The 27,686-nt window shown below is 43.4% G+C and overlaps 1 protein-coding gene across 8 annotated transcripts in view; it reads left to right on the forward strand.

Moving 5' to 3' along the window:
• Window positions 1–27,686, forward strand: part of CELF4 (CUGBP Elav-like family member 4) — a 720,771-nt gene that overhangs the window by 594,284 nt on the left and 98,801 nt on the right. For 4 of the 8 annotated variants that reach the window (XM_064438557.1, XM_064438561.1, XM_064438558.1 and 1 more), the window contains exons 4-5: window positions 19,895–20,023; window positions 24,892–24,971. In XM_064438557.1, coding sequence (XP_064294627.1) covers window positions 19,895–20,023; window positions 24,892–24,971 — 209 coding nt within the window. The remainder of the gene's footprint in view (window positions 1–19,894; window positions 20,024–24,891; window positions 24,972–27,686) is intronic. The other 4 variants (XM_064438559.1, XM_064438562.1, XM_064438560.1 and 1 more) reach the window with 1 other exon arrangement.

Genomic DNA, 27,686 nt, shown 5'->3' on the forward strand with positions numbered 1-27,686 from the left:
TCTTTTTCTTACACACACAATTGCTTTTTAATTTGAGTTGCTAGTGGTGGTGGGAAGGTTGCCTTTTTACTTTAATTTTTTTCTTCCAGCTTTGGTTTCTCACAGCTTAGAAAGCCCTTTTAAGGTCTATTCTCTGTGATAGGCACTTCGCCTTGTATTTAGGGAATCACACCCACACGCTGCATGCATCCGTATGCAAACACACAGACATACACACGCATTTTCTGAGTGAAATGAACTCCAAATCTTGTATTTTAACATAATTTAAGTGGCCTTTGTAGAGCTCTCTGGAGTCAGAATTATGGACTAGAACTCTGAAAGCACTGTAGAAAAGTCCAGACCCAGAGGAAAGGACTATTATTTCTGCTGGGTTCTGGGTTGCACTGCAAGACAAATGGTCACAACTCCCAGAGTCTATTCCAGGCTATGTTCTTCTTTAACTTCACTGTGCCTCAGTTTCCCCAAACCTGAATTAGTATAATACCTCCATCTATTACCACTTGGACAATATTTGAAAGAATATGTTGGAACAGCATTATGGCTATGCCGTTATTACTGTGATAGCATGTTCTTTCAGAATCAGATCTCAGTGCAACCAAAGCCAAATTTCCCCTGGATTGCAGATGGAGAGATGAAAAAATGAAAACAAAGTGATGCTCCCAGAACTACTCTCACATTTAATTGCAGAAACAGGGAGATAAAGGCCTTCTCTTGAATGTAAGACAACTACCTAGGGACCTGGGGACAAACTGTTGTATCTTGCTCATGAGTGGATTATTGACGGACAAACTTTCAATGTTTTTGTTAAAATTCAGGAATGCCTGCACCTAATCTTTCAAACCCCTGTTCTCTGGGTCCTAGCATCCACTCAGACAGGGTGCATGCTGTTACGTGAAAGAAAGACAGGGCCAGTAGCTGCCTGTAAGACCAAAGACCACCATACCACCCAGGGCTAGATCTTCCCCAGTCTGGGACAAAGTGGCTGGAGCAGGCCAAAAATGAGTCAGGGCAAGCCAATAGTTAAAATGTGGAAGAGTCAAAGCAGGGTTCAGTGCATGTACCCTGATTTTCATTTGGTTAACATTACACATGCTAAATAAATGTCATCCCAACTGGGACGTGGCTTTGTTTCTAGATCAGAAAAATGTTCAGGGAAGCTGAATGATAAGAATCCTATTGCCTACATTGCTTCATGGTGCAGGAAAACCTCTGAGTTCATTCAATACAATTACTTCTGCTCCCAGAAAAGCGATCTTGAGGTGGGGAAAGGAAAAAAAATCCCTGCTTTCCTTCCTGCATGAAACACTCTTCAGAATTGTGGCTTTGTTTTGCTTTAGTTTCTAGTCTCTCCAGCTCTCACACTCTCTACGGGACTAGCTTGTAGAGGCTATTTCATCCCGGGGTCCTGCTGACATAGTAAAGATAAGGACATGGTGAAGAAGAACAGGGTCCTTCTGGTGGTAGATGAGTCACTATATTTGCAAAGATAATGTCTACACCTGCACAGCAAACACAACCTGTGAATGAACCAAACCAGCCGTTAGCAATAAGCCGTAATAACCAAGAGCGAAGAGCAGGCATAACTGAGGACCTTGCCTGGCTTTTGTGACACTATGTGGCTAACATGTCCTGTGCTTAGGAAAATACTATATCCTTTAAATGCCAGTGTTAGAGAATTGTGCTGCAACAGAGGTGAAGACCTGCTGTTCAAGCCAGCAAGAAGGAACAATGCCAGAGGCAAGAGAAGGGAAGAGAGGGGCTATGTGTCATTGAGATCCTATCTTCCCCTTGGCAAAACTGACTGATTGAGTTTTCCTTATCAGTAGAAGCTATCATGAGCTGCAAAGGTTGGATCTCTAGAATTGAAACTTCCTTGTAGTTCCTGCTGAGTACAGCGTTCAAGAGGGCGGACATTAAATGGATTAAGAAGTGGGTAATGGACAAATCTCAAAATGCAGTTGTCGAAGAGAAAGCATGATAGAGTGAGGGTATTTGTAGCAGGGTTCTGCACGGATCAGTACCAGCTCTGATGCTAGTCAGCATTGTCATGAATGATGTGGAATTAAATATCCTGGCTGATAAAATCTGTGGATAACACAAAATGGAAAATTGTAAGGACAGGACTCTGATACAGAGTCATCTGAGTCACGTAGGTCACTCTGAATGAGCTTTGGCTGTCTGAGATGTTATGTGCTTGTTTCTGCAGAACAAAATCTAAGCTGACTCATGGAGGAATAAGGCTAAAAACCAGGCCTAAAGAATGAGGGGTTATATTTCATAAGACAGTGACCTAGAAAAGTACCCAGGCAATGACCTAGAAAAGTAGTTAGCATGGCTGAAGAAGTCAACATTAGCTCCCAGCGTGGTGGTGGGCACAGCTATCTAATTGGACCTCTTGCTGTATAAACAAGGAAATTGGAGGACAAAGATGATTTTTTAGTAGCATTGGTGGGAGAATACTCTGGCAAAATGACGCCAGCCTGGTGTTTGCCTTTTAAAAACTGTAAAGTATTTTGAAGAGACCTGTAAAAATGAAATAGACACCTCAAAGTGTCAGGCTTAAAGAATTGTGCTCATGCTTGCCTGAGAGAGCTCCAAGACACTATGATCTTTATGGAGGTATCTTTTCAGGGAAAAAGGCCTATATACTGAAGAGTGCTGTAATTAGCTGGAGAGAGGCCGAACTTTTCACTGAAACTTTTCTAATTTGAACATGATGCCAAACACATTAAAGAGAGAAGTCAGAAACGGTCTTTTGTCACAAGAGGATACACATCAAAGCAGACTATGATGCTGACAGTAGCTCTGCCTGTTGTCCTCATAGTAAAATTTGACCCCTCTACTGGATGCACATTGTAGCCAAAACACAACCTATGGGGATAGCTGCAGGGGAACTGCAAAATGGTTTAGGCATGGCTGTTCGACCGTGGTAGGAGAAGCTCCTGGGGGCAGCTCTATGGGCATCTCCACCACACACAGGGGAGAGACAAGATCACTGAAAATCCCATTTTGACAATAAGTCCTGTGAGTCTCCGACTAGTCTGGGGTTAAGGGGGGGGTGGGAGGAAGAAAGGGTCATTACTACTATTTTTTTTTCATTACTACTATTTCTTTTCCTGCACGATGTCCATCTTTGCTTCCTGTCTGATGCTGCAGATCACTGGAGAGGGTCTTTAGCATAGGGAGCATGCCGATACCACGTGCTGGCTCTCTCTGTCAATGTTATCGCTCGCTGTCACATTTCGAAAGAGGAAGCGAGTCTGTGCCACGCACGCAGAGAACAAAGCCCTCGCGGAGCCGAGTGAGAGTTACAACTTGTCAGCACATCTCTCAGCCTGCCAAGGGCCAAACATGAAACACAAAAAAGGCCTGAAATGAGGGAAAAAGTGGGAAATAATAGCACAGTGAGCTCTCAAACTCAGAAAAGGCTTGGTATAAAACAGCACCTTCGCTCTCTGTCTCTCTCTGTGTCTCCGAGTCCTTGCTACTGATGAAGGGAAGAGATGACTCCTCTTAGCACAGTTAGAGTACTGTTGCAGTAATAGGGACTAGAGCCAGGTTCAGATCTGGCTTGAACAGCCCTGCTTTCTCCACATACCCCAAAAAGCATTGTTAGCCAAAAAGCATTATTAATGGTGATGAAAACTGAGGTAGAAAGAGCCTACTGAGGGTTGTTTTCCCACATGGACAGTGAAGTTTCAGTAGCTGGAAATTTTGTGCTGAATCAGGGAATTAATTTCTCCAGGTACTAACCACAGGTTGGAAAGGGATATGTGCTTTTTCCATTTGCTGATCTGGCCATAGCTGTGTTCATGGGAGAAATAATTTTATAATTGCTTAGTGTATGTCTGCATTGTTGATTTACATCTACTAAAGACCTTGTTTTGGGAAGCTTTGTAGATTTATGATTACTGATCATTTGGTTCAGGTGTATAGTTTTCTGTTTCAACTACTTTTGGCACTGATAATATACCATGGCAAAAGAAAGACAATAGTATGGTCAGCACTGTGCAGGGGTAAAACAAAGGACCAAACTCAGTTCACTTCTGTAAAAATAGAGATGCAGCTATATAAAATGAGTAGACAAAATTGACTGAAAACAGGAGACCAACATCGCCACTTTGTATGGACTCAGTTCTGTGCTGCCAGTTGTTGTTAATATAGTTGGTAGTATATGCATCCTTCAGGCTCTCTCATCTAATTAAAATTAGATGAAGCAGAATGCTGACAACAGAAAACCACTTAACAAATATTTGTCTTGTTCCCATCATGGCATTGTGCTGCATCTCTGGTACCCAAACTCTTAAGGTATTGAGCTCCCTCCTGTAAGACTCACCTACTATTAATATTTTGTTTAGACTAAGAGGTGCCCAACTTCTTGCAGTTGGATGGAAGTGTACAGTTTCTGGTCCCCAGCTTTTTCTGTTTGCTCTCCTTCATGAGTTGCAGAGCACAGGGGCTCAGGTATGAGTCTGGAAATGGCATATGTAGGATCAAGTTGTGGTTTAAAGCCAAGATTGTATCTGACTCTTGGATGAGCAAGGAGATGAGTTCATCAACCCTGAAGAAAAACAAAAAGACAGAAACGGTCCTTTAGAGAGTGCAGAACCACCCAGAAATATCACTTTTACAGAATCAGAGAACTAAGTCAGTCAGTCAGTAAGAGTTAATAGGTCATGTTGGGCTGAGCTGTGAAGGATTTAAGATGACCAGTGGAAAGAAGGAACTCAGCAAGAAGATAGGCAAGACATTTTTTGGCCCTAAGCACTCCCATCTCCCTGCATGCCAGGGACAAAAATGGTGGAGAAAAGCTCTCCTGGTGCAAGCCACTGATACTTCTTACATGTCCACTACAGCCAGTGCACGTTTGCTGTGAGTTCAGAGAACAGCATCTAAGATCAGAGTCATGGGACTGTCCACACAGGCCTGGCAGGCAAGGGCTGACTAAACTGTGTGAGTGGAGAGGGCCCATGCCTTCTCCTGGCCAAGCTTACCCCTGAAACCGACCTGCAAATAGAGCTACCAGCAATGCCAGAGTCTGGAGTAAACTGCCTCTGCAGCAGGAGGCTGTTTATGAACTATTCTTTACTGCTGGCATAGCACCCGGCTCAATTTCACCTTTCTTAAAGGTTAACCTCATTTCCCTCTATTAGTTGGTTTTAGCGAATGCCATTCGGCGCGGCAGTTAAAGAGCTCTGTCAGCAGATGGAAATGACAGTGGCATTTAAAGCCAGCCAGACTTGAGTTGGGGGGGTGGGAGGGTAGGTGGAAGAAATAATCTTCAATAAAATGTTTCCAGAGGTATGCTAAGTGACATCAAATGAGTCTCACCTTCTCCAGCAAGAGGAGAGAACTTTGCTTAATGTGCTGAGTGGGACAGGTTTCCCCTGAGTTTGAAACTAGCCCAAATGCAGGGAGACTAAGTGACTGGGAGTCTTCAGACCAGGGCATAGGGCATCCCATGTCTAAGGGTAACTTCTTCCTGGATCCAGCAGGCCCTATTTTTAGCCAAGTGTGTACTGAATATTGCTTTCACTACAGGAAGATTCCTCTGTGAGTGTGTTAGTTATAAACTTTATCACAATCCCTGCATCACCCCTAGCCCTCAGGTATCCCAGTCCCCCGAGGAGAGAGAGAAACAATCTGGAGAAAGGAAGACTTCCCCTTGGTTGAGGAGGATTGGGTCAGAGATCGCCTAGGCAAACTGGACCCTCACAAATCTACGGGCCCCAATGGGATGCACCTGCAAATGCTGAGGGAGCCAAGCCACTTTCCATAATCTTTGAAAGGTCATGGAGGACAGGAGAGGTGCCCAAGGACTGGAGGGTAGCCAATGTCACTCCAGTCTTCAAAAAGGACAAGAAAGAGGAGCAGGAAACTATAGGCCAGTCAGCCTCACTTCCATCCCCAGAAAGATGATGGAGCAGTTCATCCTGGAGGTCATCTCCAGGCAAGTAAAGGAAAAGAGACTATCAGAAATAGTCAACATGGATTCAGCAAAGGGAGCTCCTGCTTGACCAACCTGATAGCCTTCTGAGATGGCATGACTGGCTGGGTCAATGAAGGGAGACCAGTGGATACTGTTTATCTCAACTTCAGTAAGGTGTTTGACACTGTCTCCCATAACATCCTCATGGACAAGCTAAGTGAGGGTTAGATGAGTGGACAGTGAGGTGGACAGAGAACTGGCTGAACAGCAGAGCTCAGAGGGTCGTGATCAACGGGACAGGGCCTGGTTGGAGGCCCGTAACTAGTGGTGTTCCCCAGGGGTCTGTGCTGGGTCCAGTCCAGTTCAACATATCCATCAATGACCTGGACGAAGGGACAGAGTGTAACCTCAGCAGTTTTGCTGATGACACCAAGCTGGGAGGAGTGGCTGATACGCCGGAAGGCTGTGCTGCCATCCAGTGAGTCCTGGACAGGCTGGAGAGCTGGGCCAAGGGGAACCTCATGAAATTCAACAAGACCAAGTGTAAGGTCCTGCACCTGGGGAGGAACAACCCCAGGCACAAGTACAGGTTGGGGGTGACCTGCTGGAAAGCGGCTCAGTTGAGAAGGACCTGGGAGTTTTGCTTGTGCTGGAGATTTTACAGGGTTTTGATTTTCTTTTCCTTACTGCAACAGGGTAGTGAAAGGAGCCTAAGGAAAGAGGCCAAATCAGGGAAATACATACAGATCCCTAAACTCTAGCACACAAAAGGTGTGATCAGCATCGTTCAGGCCCTGCTGTCTTTCTCCATTCTCACCAGACCTCCCCTGGCATGGGTGTAAGATGCTGTTCTTCATCAGGGAGAATCTGAAATACCCAGCAGCAACAGGGACATACTGAGCATCAGTTCAGCAAATCAAGGGTCTGATCCAAAGCCTGCAAGGCTCTGTGGCACTCTTTTTCATTAACTTCAATAAGCTTCAGCTCTAACCCTGAATCCCTGATGTTTATTTCAAGCACTGGTGTAGCATCACTGGAATGTAATGTTCCTTTGCATATGCACCTTAGGGTAATAGTCTAAATAAGTGTGTGGATAAGTCAAGCCAGATCCTGCCAGGCGGTGTCCTGAAGCAGACCCATTTATTTCCTGGGTCATTTGTTGAGCTGGCCAAAGCATTTCAAAGGAACGGTTATCTAGCTGAACGTGTAGTTTTGTAAAAGGCAAAGCATTCCCCTGGAACAGGTCCATTTCAATGAGATTTTTGCCAGGGGACATTTGTTTTAAATTAATGTATTGGGTTCTCATTTCAGGAGGTACAAACCTGTCATTTTAACGGGAGCTTTTTGATTAATTTTGTTTCAAGTCTGTATTGTATTAAACCACTAAGACCATAAGAGCTTCTGTTTCAGGTTAGATCAAAAGCTTGTCTAGTCCAGGATCCTCTGCTCCAGCAGCGCCTATTAGAAAGAGTAAGAACAGAGCTTTTATAAAGAGTGACCCTTCCTTTAATATCCTCCAGCTTCCAGCAGACAGAGGTTTAGTGACTAAGATAGATTTTGCATCTGGATCTTTGTGTTTAATAGCAGTGAGTGGACACAACCACCACTAATCTGTCTCATTCTCCTTGGAGCTAATTTATAACGTCTGTGTTCAGCAACATCCCATGGCAGAAATGTCTTTCATTTATTCATATAGAGTGTAAGAATGTACCCTTCTTTGTCTGGCTGAAACCCACAGCCATTCTACTTTATATATTTTGTGTTTTGAGGTTATTAAGACAAAGTCTTTTTATTCCTCTGAGACAATACTCTGTAACATTTCACAACTGAAGAATTTCCATTTCACAAGAACTTTGGCCTCTCCAATTCAAAGTGGAAGCACATTTTTGAGACATCAGTATTACCCATAGCAAGAAAATTCCATTTTTTCATCTAGTTTCAGTCATTTCATTGTATCAGAATAATCAAGGGTGACAGCAACAAACATAATAGTAATAAAAAAACCCAATGAAAAACCTACTTAGGCACCCTGGAAGGAACTGGAGAGAAAGAATGAAAGTTTCACAACAGCAGCTTCTTCCCCCCAGCTGGGCTAGGAGAGTCACAAGGACAGGTTAGGGAGACCAGTCACCCTAGCCTCATCACACTGGCACTATGTCAAGGCCCCACCTGATGGTTTAAACATCTATAAGGCAGACGGTATTCTATATACCAGTCCAATTCTCACCAAATCCTCAGACTGAGACTTCTACCTAAATAAAGTGGGACTGGTTTAAGCCAATATACGTCACCTTTTTAAGTGATCTGTTATGCAAGGAAAAAAACTATTACTTTTAAGGTCTCCTTGCAGTCAGTGTGATGTCTTAAGGATTAAATGGATGGATCCCATTTAATTTCAGATCTTGAACTAATGAACAGCAAATAGGCGTATGCACTGCATGGCTAACTCGGCTGCTCAAATCCATAGGCAAATCCTTACAGGATTTCAGCTTTTTCTCTGTAAAGGCATGGTGAAATTATATTTCTATTTCCAACCTCCTTTTTCTGCTTATAGTTACAGGCAGGACTGTCTCTTTCCATGCTTACATACACAGCCTGGCACACTCCACTTTTGATTTTAGTTGCAGATTCCAGGTACAAGCATCAAACAAATAATACACAAAACTTCTGTGTGAAATATGGCTTCATAACTGAAGTGAGCATTAGGCCTGGAGCTGTATGATGTAGGAAAGGTGTTATTGAGACCTATGAGACATGCTGCTTGGATTCCTTTATTATTATTGTATTCTTTTGCCTCTCCTTCATTTTCTTTGTTTGTAGACAAGGGGATGGAGAGGAAGAAAGCCAGCAAGTTTATAAAAGCAAGAGGGAAAGGAGTTGAGGCATTTTCTGGAGATCTTTAATGACATTCTGTATAATTTGAAAGTGGTGAGAGAAGGGGGGAGAAAAAAAGGGAATTAGCAAAAAAACTGGCAAAAGAAAAGTGGAATGTGGAGAGAAGCATGTGGATGAATTTTAATGCAATCAGAAAGCTGTAATAATGGTAATAAAGGAATATATTCAGACGTCAAGAGAGGGAGAAGGGAACAGGACCCGCGACACCAGAATTTAAATTAGACATAGGCGTATAATTCTCTTTTCTCGCCCCCCCTTCTTCAAATGAAGGAAATGGAATTTTTAAGCACAGCGAAAGAGGGATTAACAATTGGCAGGTTTTCAGCCCTTTGTCTTTTGGCGAATCCCATTTAATCACCGCCTTTAATATTAAGGAGGCTGCGGCCATGCAGGGCTGTCTCAGGCTTGGGGGAAAAGGGATGATATACAGAGGAAAAGAGAGATAACACTTAGGTTCAGGCAATTGTGAGGAAGTGTTTCAATTACCTCCACTGAAGTCTTTAAAAACTGAAGTTTAATTTGATCTGAAATGTCGTCACAGCTCCTGCAAGAGAAAATATGTCCTTCCTACCCCCCTTCCTGCCCATGTCTTTGCCGTTCCAACAGTCCTTGGTGCTCAAGGCTGGAGTGCTACCACGGATTAATGTCCTGGCCTTCTAGGCTTCTGGAGAGGGTTTCAAAGCCCCGACAGGTTACCACTGAGATGAGTTTAGGAACTGAAACTTATTTCCTGACATACCGGCCTTGACACCACTGACCCTGCGGAGTTTGTCAAGAAGCTTCTAAGCTTTGCTCTGAATGAGTGTGAAAACAAAACGGCCCTTCAGGCTCAGCCTCAGCCTTGTGTGGCCACAGAGCGAAAAGAAGATGTTACACATAGGAATTAAGATGTGTTAAATTCCCCAGAACCAAAGGCTGTAAGAGTTGTATTCAAATCTGAGGTGTCTCTAAAAGATGACTGTAAAAGCGTAATGTAAATCAGTGTTTGTTTGAGGTGTCATTTGATAGTACAAGACAGTCTTCTCCTTCACCTCTTTCTTCTGCAGGAAATTCATCAAGCTGAGCAGGGAAACATCCATAGATTTACAGGAAGAAGAAGCCCAAACAGTCATGGAAAATCCTGCAGAGTTTAGTTACAGCACAGCTGCATGTCTCTGCACTTCAATGCTGGGTCTCATTAGATGCTTTTCTCCCATGAACATTTCCAGGGCTGTTCCCAGGAAATGGGAATGGTAAGCACAGGCTGCCAATACCTGGAGAAAGAGGCATGATTTTTTTTTTTTAATGACTGGAAGACTAATTTGGGTTCATATATTCTTCCTATTGTGGAGGGATGTTGAAGATAAAGTGGATGTTTGGGCTATACACTGGATTTAGAAAGATTAGATTCTAACTCCTGTCTGTTCTTAAAAAACATTGCCCCACGAATCTTTCACAGAAATATTCCAGTTGGGTGTTTCAGATAATGAATAAACTTGGAAGAATTATGATCTGCCAGGCACAAATCAGGCAGAGTCTTTGTGTTTTGCATGACACCAGGTTTTAGACTGCTCTCACCACCAGCTTTCGTAAACAAGGGCTACTAATAAAGTGGGTCATTGTGAGTTGTTTTCCCAGCTCAATATCAAACACCATAAAACCTGTCATTTAAGATCTGCACAGGGAATAGCATCGCTTGGCAATGGACAGTTGTGACGGCGCTGTTCAGCAAGTCAGAACTACTGATATTTGTCTTGGGGTTATAATATTCTCAGCTGTACAAGAAGATTCTGCTGTTAAAAGAATCGTTTAGGCTATGTCTTCATGGCAGGGTTTGCTTGGCCTGTTGCCCATGTTTTGTCCATAACCTATGTTGTATCTGCACAGAGGAAGCCTGAGTGTGCTTTCATCTGAACTGTCCAGGTAAGGCTGTAGGTTTAAGGTTGGATTTCACTTCAGTGCAGGTCGACAGCAGGTGTTGCCACAGAATCATAAACCACCCAAGCCCAGACAGCATTCAGCCTCCTGGTCTCAATGTTCTTCATCCATTTTTTGTCCTAGCTCTACACTTCAGCCATCCTGCTCATATGTCTGCTCTCACAAACAATTTCTGGACATGGTTTAGCAGCTGCTGTGGACCAAGGACCTCTTCCAGTTCCCTGTTAAGCTGGTCTCTCTGCTCAGGAGGATAGGATTGTAGTATGGATGAGGACCCTGAAAGTAGAGAATAGGCTCAGACGCATTAATTTAAAAACATAAGCTTAGACTTTGTGTTCACCCATTGGCAGCACGTTAAATTTCTTTCCAGTTGGCCAACAGCAGCCAACATTTGTGTTATCTTGAACACATGCACCTAGATCAATGTGATGCTGTCTTTAGGGATTATACTGCTGCAGGATGTGAAAATCTCTACCTGGAAAATGACTCAAAGATCTGCAGTCATTGTCATTTGCAAAAGCAGGACTTTCCATTCGAAACTAAATCCTGCCTTGACTTACCTCCACCATAGACTCCTCTTACACAAACAAGGGGTTGGGGAAGCTCCAGCCACTTATATCTGATAGAAAACATCAGAGGATTCAGCCATGGATCTGACCACCAGAGTGACAGATGCCTTTCATTATTACTGTCAGAACTCCCTGTATTCCTGGCTTGTGGCAAACACTGAGGAACCTCAGGAATGCCCAGTTTTGCCTGTTGCAAGCACCAATTATTCTTTTTGCAGATGGGGAAACTGAGACTGCCTCTTGCACTGGGTAATTTATGTAGCCCATATTTCTACTGAGGCCACTGTGTATTGTACACCTCGGCAGAGATGTATTGTAAGTATTTAGTAACAGTAACTACCTGGTCATCCACCTCTCTGGTACCAGGATAACAAATCACACTGAGGGAAAACTGATTTTGCCTTCCACAATATCCAGAGCATGTCATGAGGCGAGATCCAAGAGTCCCAAATACCAGTCTGAAATGTACAGGCAGAAGCTTTGGCCAAGTTCTTGCATATCCTCATGGGTCCACTGGATCAGGAGTGTTTTCCACTTTCTTCCAAAACAAGATCTAGGATCTGTCAGTTGCAAATAGTTTGTGGCATGTTCACAATAAAAAAATGTGGTTCCTAACTCAATGAATGATTGAGCCACAGAACGTCTTGCTATAGGATATGGTGGATGCTCATAGCCTGCATGGATTCAAAAGCCCACAAAACACATCGAAGAAAGGCATGTCAAACATATGAAGAAGGCATTACATATGAGAAAATGCTTCAGACCATAGATGTCCCTAAACCGCAGAGTACTAGAGTCTAAGATGATATTCTGGGAGATTACTAAAATTGCTAGCCTGTTCTTATACTCTTTCCTAGACTTCCACAGTAGGCCATTTCCAAAGGCAACACACCGAGTCAGACAGATCTGCTGTCTATTGTACAGCTGTTCTTTCCCTCTGTATACAGGACCCATGTCCAAGTCAAGGCCTAGAGTGCAGCCAAGCAATTAAATAAGAGAAATCCTTCAAACTAAGTTTTTCAGATGCAACAGTGGAGAGTAATGCACCTGTGGGATGAAGATCCCTTCTTTGTGCACGAGAATTATGCTCCCACACCTGGGTTTATATTCATTTGCGCTTGTCCCTGTCACACAGCTGTTCGGATTAGCTGTTATTCTCTCTAGCCCGGGTGTCTCAAAGCCTCTGTCTCCAGCAGTCAGAGACCAGCAGCTGTGCAATCATATCTGCTAATGTATGGGATATAAAGAATCTGTTAAGTAAAACCAAACCAGGGAGGGAGGCGGGGAAGAGATCAGCACAGAGAGAGAAATGGCTCCTGCTAAGATGTGATTAGGGACGCCCCACAACACCCAGCTGCAAGGAACAGGTGAACTCAGCAAACATTTTAAAGCAGCAGAATTAGCCCCTTGTGGGTGTTGTTTGATATGGGGAGGGGAGTGAAAAGCAGGGAGTTAGGAGGCCATGCAGGTGGAAGGAGGGTTTGGTTGCTGCTAGCTGGAGTTAGGCAGTGGTAGGTTTCTGCTGTTACCAGCGTGGGTTGGGTTTTTGGTTGTTGTGGTGTTTTGTTTTTTTCCTCTGTCCTAATTTTTGAAACACCTCCATTTTACAAGGTTCATGTATTTTCCAGCAAGGTACCACGGAGAAGATAATTAGCTAATTTACAATTAGCTACAACAGAATTTGTAATCGCTTCCCCTGTGGAAAGGGCTGTAATCATCATCACAGAGCTGTAGGACTGCTGTGAAAATGGCAATAAGAATGTGCAGCCCAGGCCCCAGGAAACACCCTGCTTTTAGCCTATTGATCCGCCTGATTAGCATGGGTGGAGGGGAGCGGCAGAGTACTCTGGCTTGAGAGCAGAGCCGGTTTGAACTTGCAGACCTGAGTTCAGAGCTCAGTCCAAACTTTCATAATGTTTGGGGCACCTGTGGCTCACCCCTTTGCTCTATACCTCCTCCTTCCTTCTTTGGCCTGAGGATGATATGTTGTCCATGATTGTCCAAAAAATCCCTGAGGTTTACAGGTCTTTTTCACCACTGTGACTTCAGCAGATTCCAAGTCCCAGGACTTGGGAGTCTGGTGGAGGAAAAGCTGGACATGAGCTGGCAGTGTGCGCTATCAGCCCAGAAAGCCAACCATATCCCGGGCTGCATCAAAAGCAGCGTGGCCAGCAGGTCAAGGGAGGTGATTCTGTCCCTCTGCTCTGCTCTGCTGAGACCCCCTCTGCAGTGCTGTATCCAGCTCTGGAGCCCTCAGGACAAGAAAGACAGGGACTTGTTCAAGAAGGTCCAGAGTAGGGCCACAAAAATGGTCAGAGGGGTGCAAAATCTCTCCTATGAAGAAAGGCTGAGAGAAGGCTCTGGGGAGACCTTATTGCTACCTTTCAGTACTTAAAGAGGGCTTATAAAAAAGGTGGGTACAGACTTGTTAATAAGGCCTCTAGCGATAGGACAAGGGCTAATGGTTTTAAACTAAAAGATGGTAGATATAGACTATACATAAGGAAGAAATTTTTTACGATGAGGGTGGTGAAACACTGGCCCAGGTTGCCCAGGAGGTAGTGGAGGCCCCATGCCAGGAAACATTCAAGGTCAGGTTGGACAGGGCTCTGAGCAACCTGATCTAGTTCATGTCCCTGCTCATGGCTGGGGTGGGTCAGATGGATGACCTATAAAGGTCCCTCCTAAACCAAACTGTTCTGTGATTCTCTATGAATCTATGATGGGCACCCTCAGCACTGCCTCCTCTCCCTTCTCTGCTGAGGACCAGTCAGAAGAGTGGGCAAGGAAGATCTGTTCTGCCTCTTGCATCCTCTCTGGTTGATGTGCCTCTTGGCACATCTATACACTGGTATTCTCTTCTTACCTACACCTGCACAGAAAACACCTCTGTGCTGTTCATTTGTTCTGTCATGGTGCCAAAGAGAGAAGATTAAAGACCTTCCCAGTGCCTGGACCGAGGCACTGCAGCTGGTCCCTCACTGTGTGTGCAAGCAGTGTTTGGGGAGGAGGGGAATAGCAGCAGGGACAAATAATTATTATCTATATAAATAATGGAATTAATTAGCATCTAGTTTCTGAAACGAAGCCACGCAGCAACCTGGTTTTGATGCTTAGAAAGCCAAAGGCATCAAGTAACATCACAAAGCTGCTCTGGTGAATACCATGCGCATACAGAAGATGCATGTTCCCATACAGAAATATGCAAATGTCAGTTTTGTTCTTGCACGAAGAAGCACACACACTATCCATAAGTGATGCCCTGGCAATAAACTTGGGATGAAATAGGGAGGCTCATAGGTTTCAGAATATGAGGTTTTGTGGCTAGAAGGGACCACAGCAATATTCTGGTTCACCCTCCTGACTAGCATGGACCGTGAAGGTAGTAGATATTAATTTCCATCTTCATTTGTTCATCTTCATTTCCAAGGCCTTGGATGTTATGTTCTAGATGGTAAAGCTGGCTTATACTTTCCTGATACAAGGATTCAACCTTTTTGTTTTTCATGAGGAATATGAGAACACACTTGTATTTATATACTCTTATCTAAATGTACCCCCATGCACACACATACATTAGTGAGAGCTATCTGGATAATACACAAACCTATGTCACGCCTCTCTGTGAGTGACCCTAATTTCCCCCTAGTCCCTCAACAATTGCTGTGATTCTTGTTCTTGTCCTCTTGCTCCACAGAGGGTCAAACATCCTGCATCTCATTGTCCTTTCTGTCTCTTTAATTAGTGCCCATCCTCCCCCTTCTTCCTCTCCCTCCCTGTCCCCCCTTCCCATCTCCTCTCAGCACTTGGTTTGCAATGCTCTATTATTTCACCTTTCATGCATGCTGCCTCTTTCGCCTGGGCCCGTCTGACACCTCTGCCTTACGCTTATCATAGAAACATAACATTTAAATACAAATAGAACAAGGAATAATTTAACCCCTATTTGCACTGGGGAAGGTGCCACGGCTTCATATAAACACAGCCGGGGAAATTTATAGATGCTGTATATTTATCTGACAAGATACATTTCTTCACCACTGTGTGTTGCAACCAGATTTTCCTTATGGGCATAAGCCTCCACAGGTGGCAGAGTGGCCAAGAAGAGGGGAACCTGGTTTCATGGGGATATTGGAAACGTCACCAAGGGGACATCTCTGGGGGCTCTGGTTTGCCATTGCTGCAGCCTTTCTCTCCATACCCATTTTCCTGGGTGTAACGGGGAGTGTCGTCTCCTGTTAGCTGATGGCAAAACAGGGTAAACTTCAGCTGAACTTAATTTTAAATGTTATGGGAGTGCCTTAGGTCACTCACAGTGAGGGCTTCTTGATGTACTGGCTTGATTCACCTCCTCGGCTCTTCTGGGCACTACAGCTCAGAGAACTAGCCATCCATAGTTATTTCCATGGGCCAAGCAGGCATGATGGACTCAAGCTGTGGGGAAAGACTGATAATGTGGTGAACACTAATGAGGGGAAAAAACGTGTAGAGAAGAGGCTTACATGGACATCATATTCAGCGCCCACGCTGTGGGGCAGAGACTGTTGTTAAGGACTGCCTCTACAGGAAGGCTAGCAAGATTTCTTCACTAACATGTAATATTTGAGTGTGAGATACAAACTGAAACTGTCACTTCAGTGTGTAATAGAAATTTGGACAGGTCCTTCCTGACAAAAGCAAAGGGGAGATGCTCAGATGTGCATCAAGACTTGATGCATGACTGTGTGTGGCCTTGAGGAAGCTGTATAGAATAAGTTTTCATCTCATCTGTCTTTAGGCATGCTAAGTAAGCTCACTGTCTTGACTTCCCTCAAACGGAGGAGATAAAGGCTGCTCCCCATGGTTGCCCAGCTCTCTTGTGTGAGACAGGATGGTACTGTAAAGTACCACTTCCTCTTCCACAGCCATGGGCCAGCTTAGGCTGTAGGACAGAGTCATGCCCACAGCTCATTCTGGGGGCACCCCAGATCATGGGCTTGTGCCCAGCCCTTTTTTGTCCTTCTTTTCTGCACCTGGACAGTGGTATTTCTGTTTTCCTTGGCTGCGTATTCACATTACCCTGGGGCCCAGGTCTTACGGGGCTTGATCTGAAGGTTTTTTAGCCCTCAGTCCCACAATCTCCAATGGGAATTATAGCATTGAGCTTGACAATGGAGGTCACAGGGGACGGAGCCTGGCAAGTGCTCTGAAATTCAGATGTGCATCCTGAGATGCATAGATTTGGAATACTGTCTCACTGAAAGAGGAGGAAGCATGGGACTCAGAAGGGTGGTATGGGTGAGCCATGGGTGGTAGGGATGGACCCTGCAGACAGGCAGAGCTGGGGGACAGCTTGATGTGGCAACCATTCCAGGTTTGTGTGCAGTCTAAACCTCTGGTTTCTGTAGGATGTAGAGTGGGCTGAGTGATGATGCAGCAATGTACTGCCCTCCATTCTCATTCGATGACAATGGAAAAATCTGGTGGGGAGTGCATGTGGTGTGCCCACATGCTCAGACACATCCCACTGACATCGGCACATCCTCTCTTCATTTTGTTCCAGCAGTCTCAAGGCCTTGTTCAGACATATTCTCAAAGCAGTAGTTGCCTCACTGCATGGCATGTCACCTTTTTTTGGGGGAGCTGGAAGAGCAGTGTAAGGGGGCACTCAGGGTGTAAAAGGATCATACAAGCCCATTAGAGGATAAATTCATGAGCCAAGATGTGAAATATGCTAAATGGTCCCAGCTGCTGGACTCTTTCCTCTCTCCTCCTACCTGAGATGTGTGAGGGGTGCTGTTAAAGTATACTGCTGAGCTCCGTGGCAGGGCTGGGACATGAAAGGTAAATGCAGCACTTCATCAGAAGAACCTCTCAAAGAAAAGGCTTGTTAAACTGACTCATTTTTTATCAGCCAAGTGTGTGATTGTGTGGATTTCTGAGATGGCAGATGTTACAAATAATTCCCCTGTCAAACCAAGGCACAGTTTTTCAGGAGGGAGACAGGGTGCTGATTTAGGGACAGGTCTGGAGGTGATGTCCAGGCAGCACTGAGCCATGGGGGGCCCCTTCATGTCACCTCCCCTGGAGCCCCTGGGGAAGGTGGTCCTCACCCCTGGCAAAGCCTGCTCCTGTTGGACTGATGGCTGCCTTCTGGGTGGCTCACCAAAGCACCACATCTTCTGCCAGCCAGCTCTGGGGACAGGCATCACCACTCCTAGTGTCCTACAGAGATGCAGAAAAGAGGGCTAAAGTAGTAATGATAATTTAAAAAAATATAAAAGAGAGTATAAAATTAAGTGGTTCCTAAACACCTGGTTTTAGCTTTGCATAAACTAAACCAGACAAGGCAGTTTCAGGGCAGTTCCACACTAGAGAGTTTTGCTGACAGAGTAGGGATGTGATTTTTTTTAATGATACATTTATATTAGCAAAAAGCCTGGTGAAAATACTGTTACACAGCTATAGGAGTACTTTTGCTGATGCAGCTTATTTCAGACAGGGGAAACTGTATAAAGTACAATATAACAGATGCTTCCTCTGTGCTGGAAGTATTTATGAGACACAAACTTTCTAGGCAAAACCTTTTGACAGTGGTGTTCCCAGTTCATTCCCACTGGCCCTTCCTAAAATATCTCCCATTTTCCATGACAGCTGATCTCATTCAGTAGGTGGGTTATCCTCCAGTATCTGGACAACCATTGGAGTTTGGACTGGACTCTTTCTCCAAGGCTTTGTCTAGCCCTAGACCGAAAGATGCCTGACAGAGTGCAGACTCAACTTCAGTAGCTGCCTTATAAGGCTTATACCTCACCTCTGAGAGTCTCTTTTGCAGGTCAGTTTGGCCATCAAGAAAACAAACCTCTCAGATGTCCAAAGCACCTTCTTTTGAGGTGGGAACAACCTACACAGTGCTAGTTAGGTGTTTGTGCATCATTAAAGCCTGAACTTCGCATTGCCAGCAAAGGCCCTCGAAAAGACCCTTTGTTTAATCAATTCCAACATAAAGTAGGCATATTTCTTGCTTCTAACATGTCTTTTGGAAGGTTAACCGCATTTTTTCTCCACTACCAGAAATACACATGTATACTTGTCAACCTATTTTTCCTACCATTTGAGCAGCCTCACTGAAGGCAACATAACTCCTCATTTTCTGTGGGCAGTACACTTTTTGTTCACGCGGATAACTCCACTGCAGGATTGAAAGTTCCTAATATTCTCACTCGATATCCACTGCATGAAAAATTATCCTCATCTAAGGCTATAAAGTAATTTGCCAATTTGCAGGTGCATCTTGGAGAGGGGAATTTTGATCAAACACTGGTTGAAGCAGAACAGATTGCTTACACCAATGATTTATTGGTGAACAAAAGTGACATAAATCGCCCAGTTAGTCAGCCAGAAAAGGACTGTTGCAAATTTTGTTCAGCTTTAGGTTACCATGAATTAAAAATAAATAATTTTTTTAAATCAAACTATTTATTTATTTATTTACATATATTTATTCAAATTGGTTACATCTGCTCTGTAAACTGCTCTGAAAAAAACTCTTGGTTCACACATTTACATAGTGTTTAATGAATGATAAATAAGACATTTATGAATCATGTGCAAATGGCCTGTTTACATACACAATGTAAACTATGTAAATTTCTTTTTTTCTTCTCTTGGTGTAATGGTACTAGTCTATGAACATAAATCTGATCTAAAGGCATCACTTGGTGTCCTCTGAGATGTTTCTACCAACTCAGCAATCATTACTTTGGTCGGTTTTCACCAACATTTGCTGAAGATGTTTCATTCTGGACTGAAAATCTCCATACTTGGTATAAGTCCAAGTATAAATAGCCTTCCTCATTCAAAATACAATTACCTACTAGGAGACCACATCCTGCTTTGACATGAAATAACACCTGCCTGAGCTACCTCAGACATTAGTAATCATATATGTTAACTTTACATTTCAAAAAACAATATGTTTAAAAAACTTTGGGCTTATTTCAAATGAACTTTAAAAATATATTAAAAAGCTCATCCATACTTGTAGGTATGTGTCTGTGAGTGGGTATGAATGACAAATCTCCATTTACAGGCTGTGGCTTCCATAATATCCTGATTTAAAACAGCTTATGTTGAACAGTTTTCCTGCAACTGATTTAGTATTGTGAGGGCTACTAACTTATGTTATTTTTCATTTGGACTTTATTTCTGTGTGCTATCTTTATACATATTCCTTTTGGATCACAGTCTAAGCAATGTTGTCATTCCAGTTACTGCAAGGTGACTGCAAAAACTGATCAGAAAAAGATGATTTGGAAGAATTCAGTGCCTAGATTTTGAGAAGCAGTTAAAGATTTTATGCATAACCAAATGCTTTTGGTTTGTTAGGTTTTTGTTTTGTTTTTTTTTAATTGCCAAATTATTTTCAAGTACTCATTGAAAGCCAGATGCTATTAAGGTTTTTTTAAGCCAGCCTGAAATGACTAGCAGTTTCTGAAATATGTCACCTCAATGAAATCACCGTTTGTTTTGCATGTGATACTGAGCCACCTTGGCTTTCACATCCCTCCTGAAATATGGTAAGCATCTCTTTATTTTGTTCCAGAAGACAGAAAACTCTTTGTGGGCATGCTCAACAAGCAGCAGTCAGAAGATGATGTGCGCAGGCTATTCGAGGCATTTGGCAACATTGAGGAGTGCACAATCCTTCGGGGACCCGATGGCAACAGCAAAGGTAAGGTGATGGCTTATGGCACACTCTGGCTTTAGTGTCAAGCTAGACTCATTCTCAGTGTATATATCATTTTCTGGTGTGACAAAGCCACTAGGTAGCCTCCAGGACAGCATCTCTTACATTAGGAGGGATCACATTTGCCAAGGGAGGCTACTTCTTTGCCAGTTGCTGTCTGCTTATGCATGAGAGGAAAAAGATGATTGCACTTAAAAACACATGCCCTGCAACGAGCTATGTCTCATCGCTTGCAAACTGATGCCTATTGCTGTTTGCTCACAGGCAGAGTGGGCCCTCTGAACACAGGGCCTTCACTTTCACTCAAGATGTGCTCTCCTCACCCACCCTGTTGAACAGGTCAATTCTTTCTTTAAACAAAGCCAGGTTGCTACTTTATATCTTGAGTCACCAGCTCCACCACCGGTTCTGCTTATTTCTCACTCACCGTCCCCAGGTCTTCCCCTTCTTCAGTTGGTCTTTGCATGGATACACACTGGTCAGTGATCATAATTGCAAGGGTACAGGTGCTGATTTAAATACTACACTCAGTAGACATTCCCTGTTTGAAACATGCAAATGCTTCATTGTACAACTAGATGTTTTACCTCCTTCTGCCACTTTTTGGCATCAATTTTTACCCAGACAGCACAAAGGATCTTTTTCTACAGCCCAGATGTAAGAATGAGGCTTCTCTCTTGAATGTGTCATTATTTTTCCCATTACTCTCTAGGCAAAGTAACTTCAATTTGAATAGGAAGCCCTCTTCTCTTGATGGTATAATTTGTCCATTAAATATTGATCAGCATATAATACATCATAAATTGTGCTGGAACATGCAGCACCAGGGAAGAGACCAGTTCTACTAACGCAGTTCTTATCTCACTGGATATTTTGACATGGGACAACATCAACCAGCATATTTTTGCAACACAGAGGCAAAAAGTCCAAATCACAGTGATGCACTGGAGAAAGATATTGCTATTCCATAAAATCACTGATTGCCAAAAAAGACTTCACACCAACTTTATAGGGCAGCTGTTTGATATAAGTCAGAAAAAGCTCAGCCTTCCTGATACAAATGGTTGAAAATAAATTGTGGGCCCCTTTCTTCAGTTGTATGGCTACTTTAGTTTCATGACACCCAAAGATGGGGGCTGCCCCACTTGAAGGCTACGTTGGCATATAAGAGCTCCAGCCATCATAATGGTAGACAGTTAAGCACTCCATTCACTGAACAAATCAGTAAATTGGGGAAAAGCAAAAAAATATTCCTGTCTGCCTCCACCTGGAATTGTACAGAACAAAATCTAATGACAAAGGAGTTAAACAGAGTAATAATAAAGTCAATAATGTCTGAGGTCTGTAAGAAACAAGTTCCAAAGGAGATCCAACCCACAGACTTTTATTCATACTTGCTCATATTTTTTTTTTTTTGTTCTTAAACAATTTCATTGTATGTCTGAATCTGAGTGGCAGCTCCATATTGCTAACCAGTTTAATTATTAGAGCTAGCGGGCTGCAGTCTCAGGCTCGCATTTCACTGAGCTGTTCAGGATCAATACTGAGCCTTGACAGAGTTAATATTACAAGCTTCCATTTGCTGGTGCTATTTCTGAGAATGTGAAGCTCCTAATTTACACACACACAGTTACATACACGCACACAGAGCAGTCAATCCAACAGAAAACTTAAGGCTAGTGCCCTTATCTTAGGAGACAGTCAGGCGAGCCACAACTCCCACAAAGTTATTCCCAGTCTGTACTGTTTTCCATCTGCTAGAAACCAATATGTGACACACATTGCGTGTGAGCTACTTATTTTGGGTAAAACCCATAAGGCTTAAATTCCATCTAAACCGAGATTTAAGCAGATTGTCTAAGTGCCAGATAGCAATCAGATCCCACAGACTTCAATCCTACCCAATCCATTATGTGAAGCCCTACCAGGCATCCCTGTGGTGAGCCTCTAAGCTCTCCAGGTACCTCAATGCAAGCAATACCCTCAGAAGGTAGGGCCTAGCTTCCCACTTTAATGCCACTGCAGTCAGTCACATCCAGAAAGGTGCCTGAACCTTGCCTGAAGCCATGGGAGATGCTCTGAGCCATGAGGTTCCCCCTTCATGGGGCTGCAGAAATACATCGTCCCAGAGTCACTCAAGGGTAGCCACAGTGGCTGGAGCACACAACCAGATAGTAGAAGAGCTGGCACTGAGGCGATTCTCTGCCTGAAGGGGAATGCAGAGCTTGACTCTCCTGGGAGAGGAAGGAGCCTTCCTACACCACTCCAGGTAAAGCTCACCAGTGTGCAGCCAGGAGCGCAGGAGCCCTCAGGTGAGAAAGTTGAAGTGGATCAAGCTCAGCAAGCCAGCAGGACCTACAGGGTCTGCACTGCTGCTCTCTAGACATCCTCTTCCTCCCTCCCCCCTCCTTTTTTCTTCTCTCCATTCAGCAGTTGTCTACTTCAGTAACTCAGAAAGTAAAGATTTCCCACAGCACCACAAGTTCCACAAGAGGAGTCTTAACACCCTATGCAATTATAACCTTATGCCCTGACTCTGCAGTCTTCTCCAAGCTGACAAGACAGTCAGAGCAGCCCTTTCAGCTCTATAGTCTGGAAATAAGGAAAAAAAAAGTATTTGAGCACATGTATCTCCCTGTTCAGCACAGGTTATATATCTCTCTGTGTCAAAATCCCTTCAAACTCCAGATCTGCTCCTGTCAATGGGACACCATTGTTCTGAGGAGGTTGGTATGACTCACATCCTCAACTCATAAGATCCTGGAGTGAGTTCTGGTAAAAATGGGAAGGAAGAAGATTATGTGCACATTTGATGTTGTGTACAGAAGCCATCCCATTGAACACACAAACAGAAGGACCAAAATGTTGGGATCTCTACTATTGCCTTGCCACCATACACCAGTGAAAGCTGAGTTTTCACTTGCCTTGTTGCCTCAAAACCTACTGGAAGCAGTAGGAGGGATCCCATTAACATCTTAGGCATTAAACAAGATAAATGCTTGTGGCTCCCTTCATTCCCACCTTTATCCAGCTCCACTGATCCATCAAGTTCCTCAGCACAGGGGTGAATTTCACCTGAAGAGAGTGAAGCCTTCAACATGACAGCAGCATTGCAGCCAAAAATCCTGCTCAAAAGCAATGGGTGACTGGAGCTGGAAAGCTTTTGTGTATTTGCTAATCAGCATCTTTTTTTTAGAGGCAGAAAGTACAAAAGCATCTCTGCAAATAATTAAACACCCTAATTCTGGATTATCTCTGATTAATGAAGAGGAAGGCACAGTATCTCAGGAGCCTGGGAATGCTGGGCTGCGATTATGTCATAATTGATCCCTATTGTTTCCAGCTGAAGTTTATCTGTCTCATTTTCTCATGATTGTCTCCTCTCAGCTCCTTATAAATTAGATCCAACTATTAACAACAGTCCTTGTGCTTTTTCTGAAATATAGTCCGAGCACAATGCTGAGGGGGTAATGCAAAGTGAAGGGCTCCTAACTGTAAGCTAATTTCATGTATGTGTGTTATTTTTAGAAAGGGCTATTGCCGCTTTCTTCAATCTCACTTCTATCAGTCTGCGGTGATGATTCTGGGTACCCTTGGGGCTTAGTCTTGAAGTTTGTAAGTAGTGTGTTCTAGTGCTTCAGTTTTCACCCTGCACTGTATAGATCCATAAGGGTGTGGTGTACCATCTAAAGATTCTGCAAAGGGAATAAAAGAGAGCTGTCCCATTGTCAGGACTGGCATCCCCTGTGCAGTGAGTGATCTGTACTCCTTGAGGGAAACAGCTAGGGCTGTGCAAATTGATTAAAAGCTCAAAAGTCTTGGTAGTAATAGAAGGGGATGGAAGCCAGAACTTCTCAGATCTCTCCCAGTCTGTTCCAAAAACCGCCTTAGCATATGGAAATTACTCTTCCTCTCTCTGAGTCAGTTTGCTTGTAGTTAAGAGTGTTAGCAATACTTTCCCCCACTCCAGTAGTGCATGTGACCCTTTGAAGTGTTGATCATTTCTGCACTCCAGCACATATTCATAAATGCACCTTTCATTCCTGAAACCTTATGTAAGAGTTCAGTGAGAGATTCCTCACATGGTAACGCAGGCCAGAGAAACACTGCCTATGTTTTTCTAATGTCTAGAGGAAAACACCTATACAAGCACTGGCTCTGTAGCTCACAGTGAAAGACTAAGATTCAAATTTTGATGGTGGCAAGATGGCAATCATCACATGCAGATCTCTCTCATCCCAGCTTTTTCATGAGAAGATATCCTATGTTTTATCAGACCAACGCTGCTTGAAGCCGAGGCAAGCTCTGAGCAGTTTGTCATGGAGCTCTACCATGCAATGATATGATAAAGTACCTTATGGGTTTGGAGTAACCTGAATGCCTTCTGTACAGCTGGCTTGTGGTTGTTTTTAACAAGTATGTGTATCTTTCTGATAACTTTTTTACACACTTCCTTATTGTTTTTCATAAGCCCAGACGGGAGAGCATTCAGCATTAAGTCCAATACAAGTAATAGTAAAGTCATTTTCACTCAATAAATTGTAAAATTGTGCAACCCTGCCATTGGAAGCTGTGGAGGTCAAATGATAAGTGGATTCAAAATGGATTTCCTAAGTTTGGGTCCATCAGTTCCCATTACAAGCAGCGTGAGGATTCTGGATATAGCTTTGCCTCAGAAGGTCCTCAGACTGCTGATGATTGGCCTTTGGGAAGGAATAACCAGGAGCATGTTTGCTTGTTATACATCCTCCTCTACCTTCTTTAATGGCCAGTCTGAGGACAGGATACTCAGCTAGACTGACTTTCATGGTACCAATGCAACCTTTCTTATGTTCCCCTTTTTCCTCTTCCAGGGTGTGCATTTGTGAAATACTCTTCACATGCGGAGGCCCAAGCAGCCATCAATGCCTTGCATGGCAGCCAGACAATGCCGGTGAGTAGCTACAGAGCATGGGCAAGTGAGGATCAGCACAGCCTTTCCTGTCCTGTGGCCTGATTGAGGAGGAGGGATGATTATCTATGCTCTGCAACTCCTGTTCTGAGAAGGATGGATAACAGCTCAGGCGTGCAGTTCCTTGGGTGTCCTTAACTCATTGGTGGAAAGGCCAGGATGACATAGTCATTTCACATAGGCGCAGAACCCCAAGGGGTGTTGTGTTCTGTCACCAGCAGTTTTGATGACTTGAAAAAAAGACATACGGTTCACAGATGCCAAAAATATTGGGTCAAACTCACCGTGAGTGTAACTTTTCAAGTTTCAGAGGGATGAATCAAACAGAACCTTGTGTCTAAGGGTGTCTTTGTTTTCCCTCCCCAAAGAGTCCCTGCCTCTAGATGAAGCATAAAGAACTTTTTGCCAGCGTTCAGCAGAGAGCAGCATGTTCACATAATGGTACTAGAATTCAGAGACAAATCACACAGTGATGGGCATCTCTCACTGCTACTACAGAAGTGCGTACCTAGGCATAGATGTGGTCTCCCACATCCAACTTCTGAAAGACAGTCAGATCAACTACTAAATCTTCCAGGAAACATTTGAGGGATCTTTCCACTTAGATAAATATCTAGCAATACGGGGTTTCAAGACCAATACTTCAGGAAAGTAGAAATGGAAATGTATTTGCTATGGAAAATTATATTTGTACACCATCACGCAGACCCAGAGGAATGTAAGGCCTTCCACTGTCAGCAAGGAAAGACAATCTGGTCCAACATGTTTTGGTTTATTATAATAGTACATTATTTTTATTACAAATTATTCACAGTGGAAATCATGAAAGGCTAAGAAGCATGCTGACAATTTGGAAGGGATGCAGGAAGCTCAGTAAAAGATATTTAAGAGTGTAAAATATCCCTTTCAGTAAGAGACTGTAAATTCATTAATTTATCTAAATAAGTTCAAAGTGGGCTTGGCAGATTTTCTCTAAGACTTTGTAAGGACAAAAATGGAAAATTCTTTACAGGGGAAAAGGTTTCTAAAAGTAGCAAATCATCAAGATCTCATTTTTTTGGAACCCTGTCTTACACAAATCAGATTAAAAATAGTACAAGTTTACCAGTGATGCTATTGAAAAAATGTTATAGATGAGGGTCTCATTTTTTTTAAGTATTACAATACTTTTAGAAGTTTCTTCCTAAAACATTCCTTCTAAGAAAACCAGATGTGGGGGCTTGATGCTGGCATCTCATAGTGAAATATTACAGAAATCTTTCCCGAGACAGGTCAAAGAGGAACTTTTAATGACTTTCTTTCAAACTTTGACCCAAACTGATAATGTGTATAAACTGACATCAGGAATTGTAGTTCTATAGGGTGTGGTACCACAAAAAAGTGTAAGAAAAAGTCAGTTCCTGTCCCAAAAATCTTGCAAACTCAGATGACAAAAGTGAGAGAAAGAGGGGAGAAAACAGGAAAAACCCAAGGAGAGTTGAAGATTTTATCCAGATCTACTATATCCAAAATATCCTTATCCTTCCCCAGCCCTTATCTTTCCTATTTTCAGCACACTTTAGATAAGAAAAAATACTCATCTCTTGACCACTTGGGAGCAAAATTCTGTTCCATCCTGCTGACATCAGCCGAACTTAGGATGTGCAAAACAGTCAAGAATTTGGCCATTTCATCAATCAGTTTTTATGGGACTTTTTTCCTGTTGACTTATTTGACTCAAATACCTGTTCTAGAAATGTTCCTGAATAACCACATCTGGGCATCTGAAAAAGCATCACAGTTTAACTCTTAGATGCACAACCCAGATATATAATCGAGTTCCTATGGCTTTACAAGTTTCTATGAATTGGCTGAGCCTCAGCAGTATTCCACGTACCTACTCTCATTTCACAGGAAAAGCAAGTAGAAGATTATTAATTTCATCCTCTTCCTCATAAGCTAAGTTATGTAGCATTGCCTTGTATGTCCCACGAGCTATAAGCAGGCACATGGGCAGTTACCATGGCTCAGCAGACAAGTTTGGACCTGTCGAGTGACTGCCACTTGATAAAGACATTGAGCACACATTGTTTTTCCCACAGGGCCTCAAAATGCTTAAAGTACTTGCATAAGATGGGCCAAATCCTACAAGCAATCTCTGTTCCCAGGCTCATTTTCATGGTGCTTCAGGGTGTGCAGCTTCTTTCAGGGCTTGGAAGTTCACAGAGAAATGCAGCCACCTCGTGGTGAGATGGCGATGTAGTCCTCGTCCTTGGAAAGGAGGGCTGCATTGCTGCCATCTTCCTTCAGTCCCCCCTCCCATTTCTCTCACCATTAGGACTGGCCTCATTTGTCCAGCTGCGATGCCAACTCAAAGTTGTTCCTGTGGTTCAGCCAATTTAAATGTCTCTTGCCTTGTCCTCGTGTACTACCAACGGGGCATCCATCATCATTCTTGTCAGGTCTCGAGCCATTCGTTCCTGCGGCAGACTCCTGTTTCTCCACAGCTGTCAGGATTATTGCTCTACTGTGACTTCCTGTTCACACAACATATGTTGCCTAATAGTTTCAAAAGGCAACTTTCTTTTATGAAAGTTTTTTTCTTTTTTTTTTTTTCTTTATTAACCTTTCCTTGGACAGCTGCCTGACCGTCATCCGTCACAAGCCCACTTCTCTATGCAAGTCACTTTTTTCTCCTAAGCATCCACCAAACAGGTC

Source organism: Phalacrocorax carbo, chromosome Z (genome assembly GCF_963921805.1).
Source record: "Phalacrocorax carbo chromosome Z, bPhaCar2.1, whole genome shotgun sequence".
Lineage (NCBI taxonomy): Eukaryota > Metazoa > Chordata > Aves > Suliformes > Phalacrocoracidae > Phalacrocorax > Phalacrocorax carbo.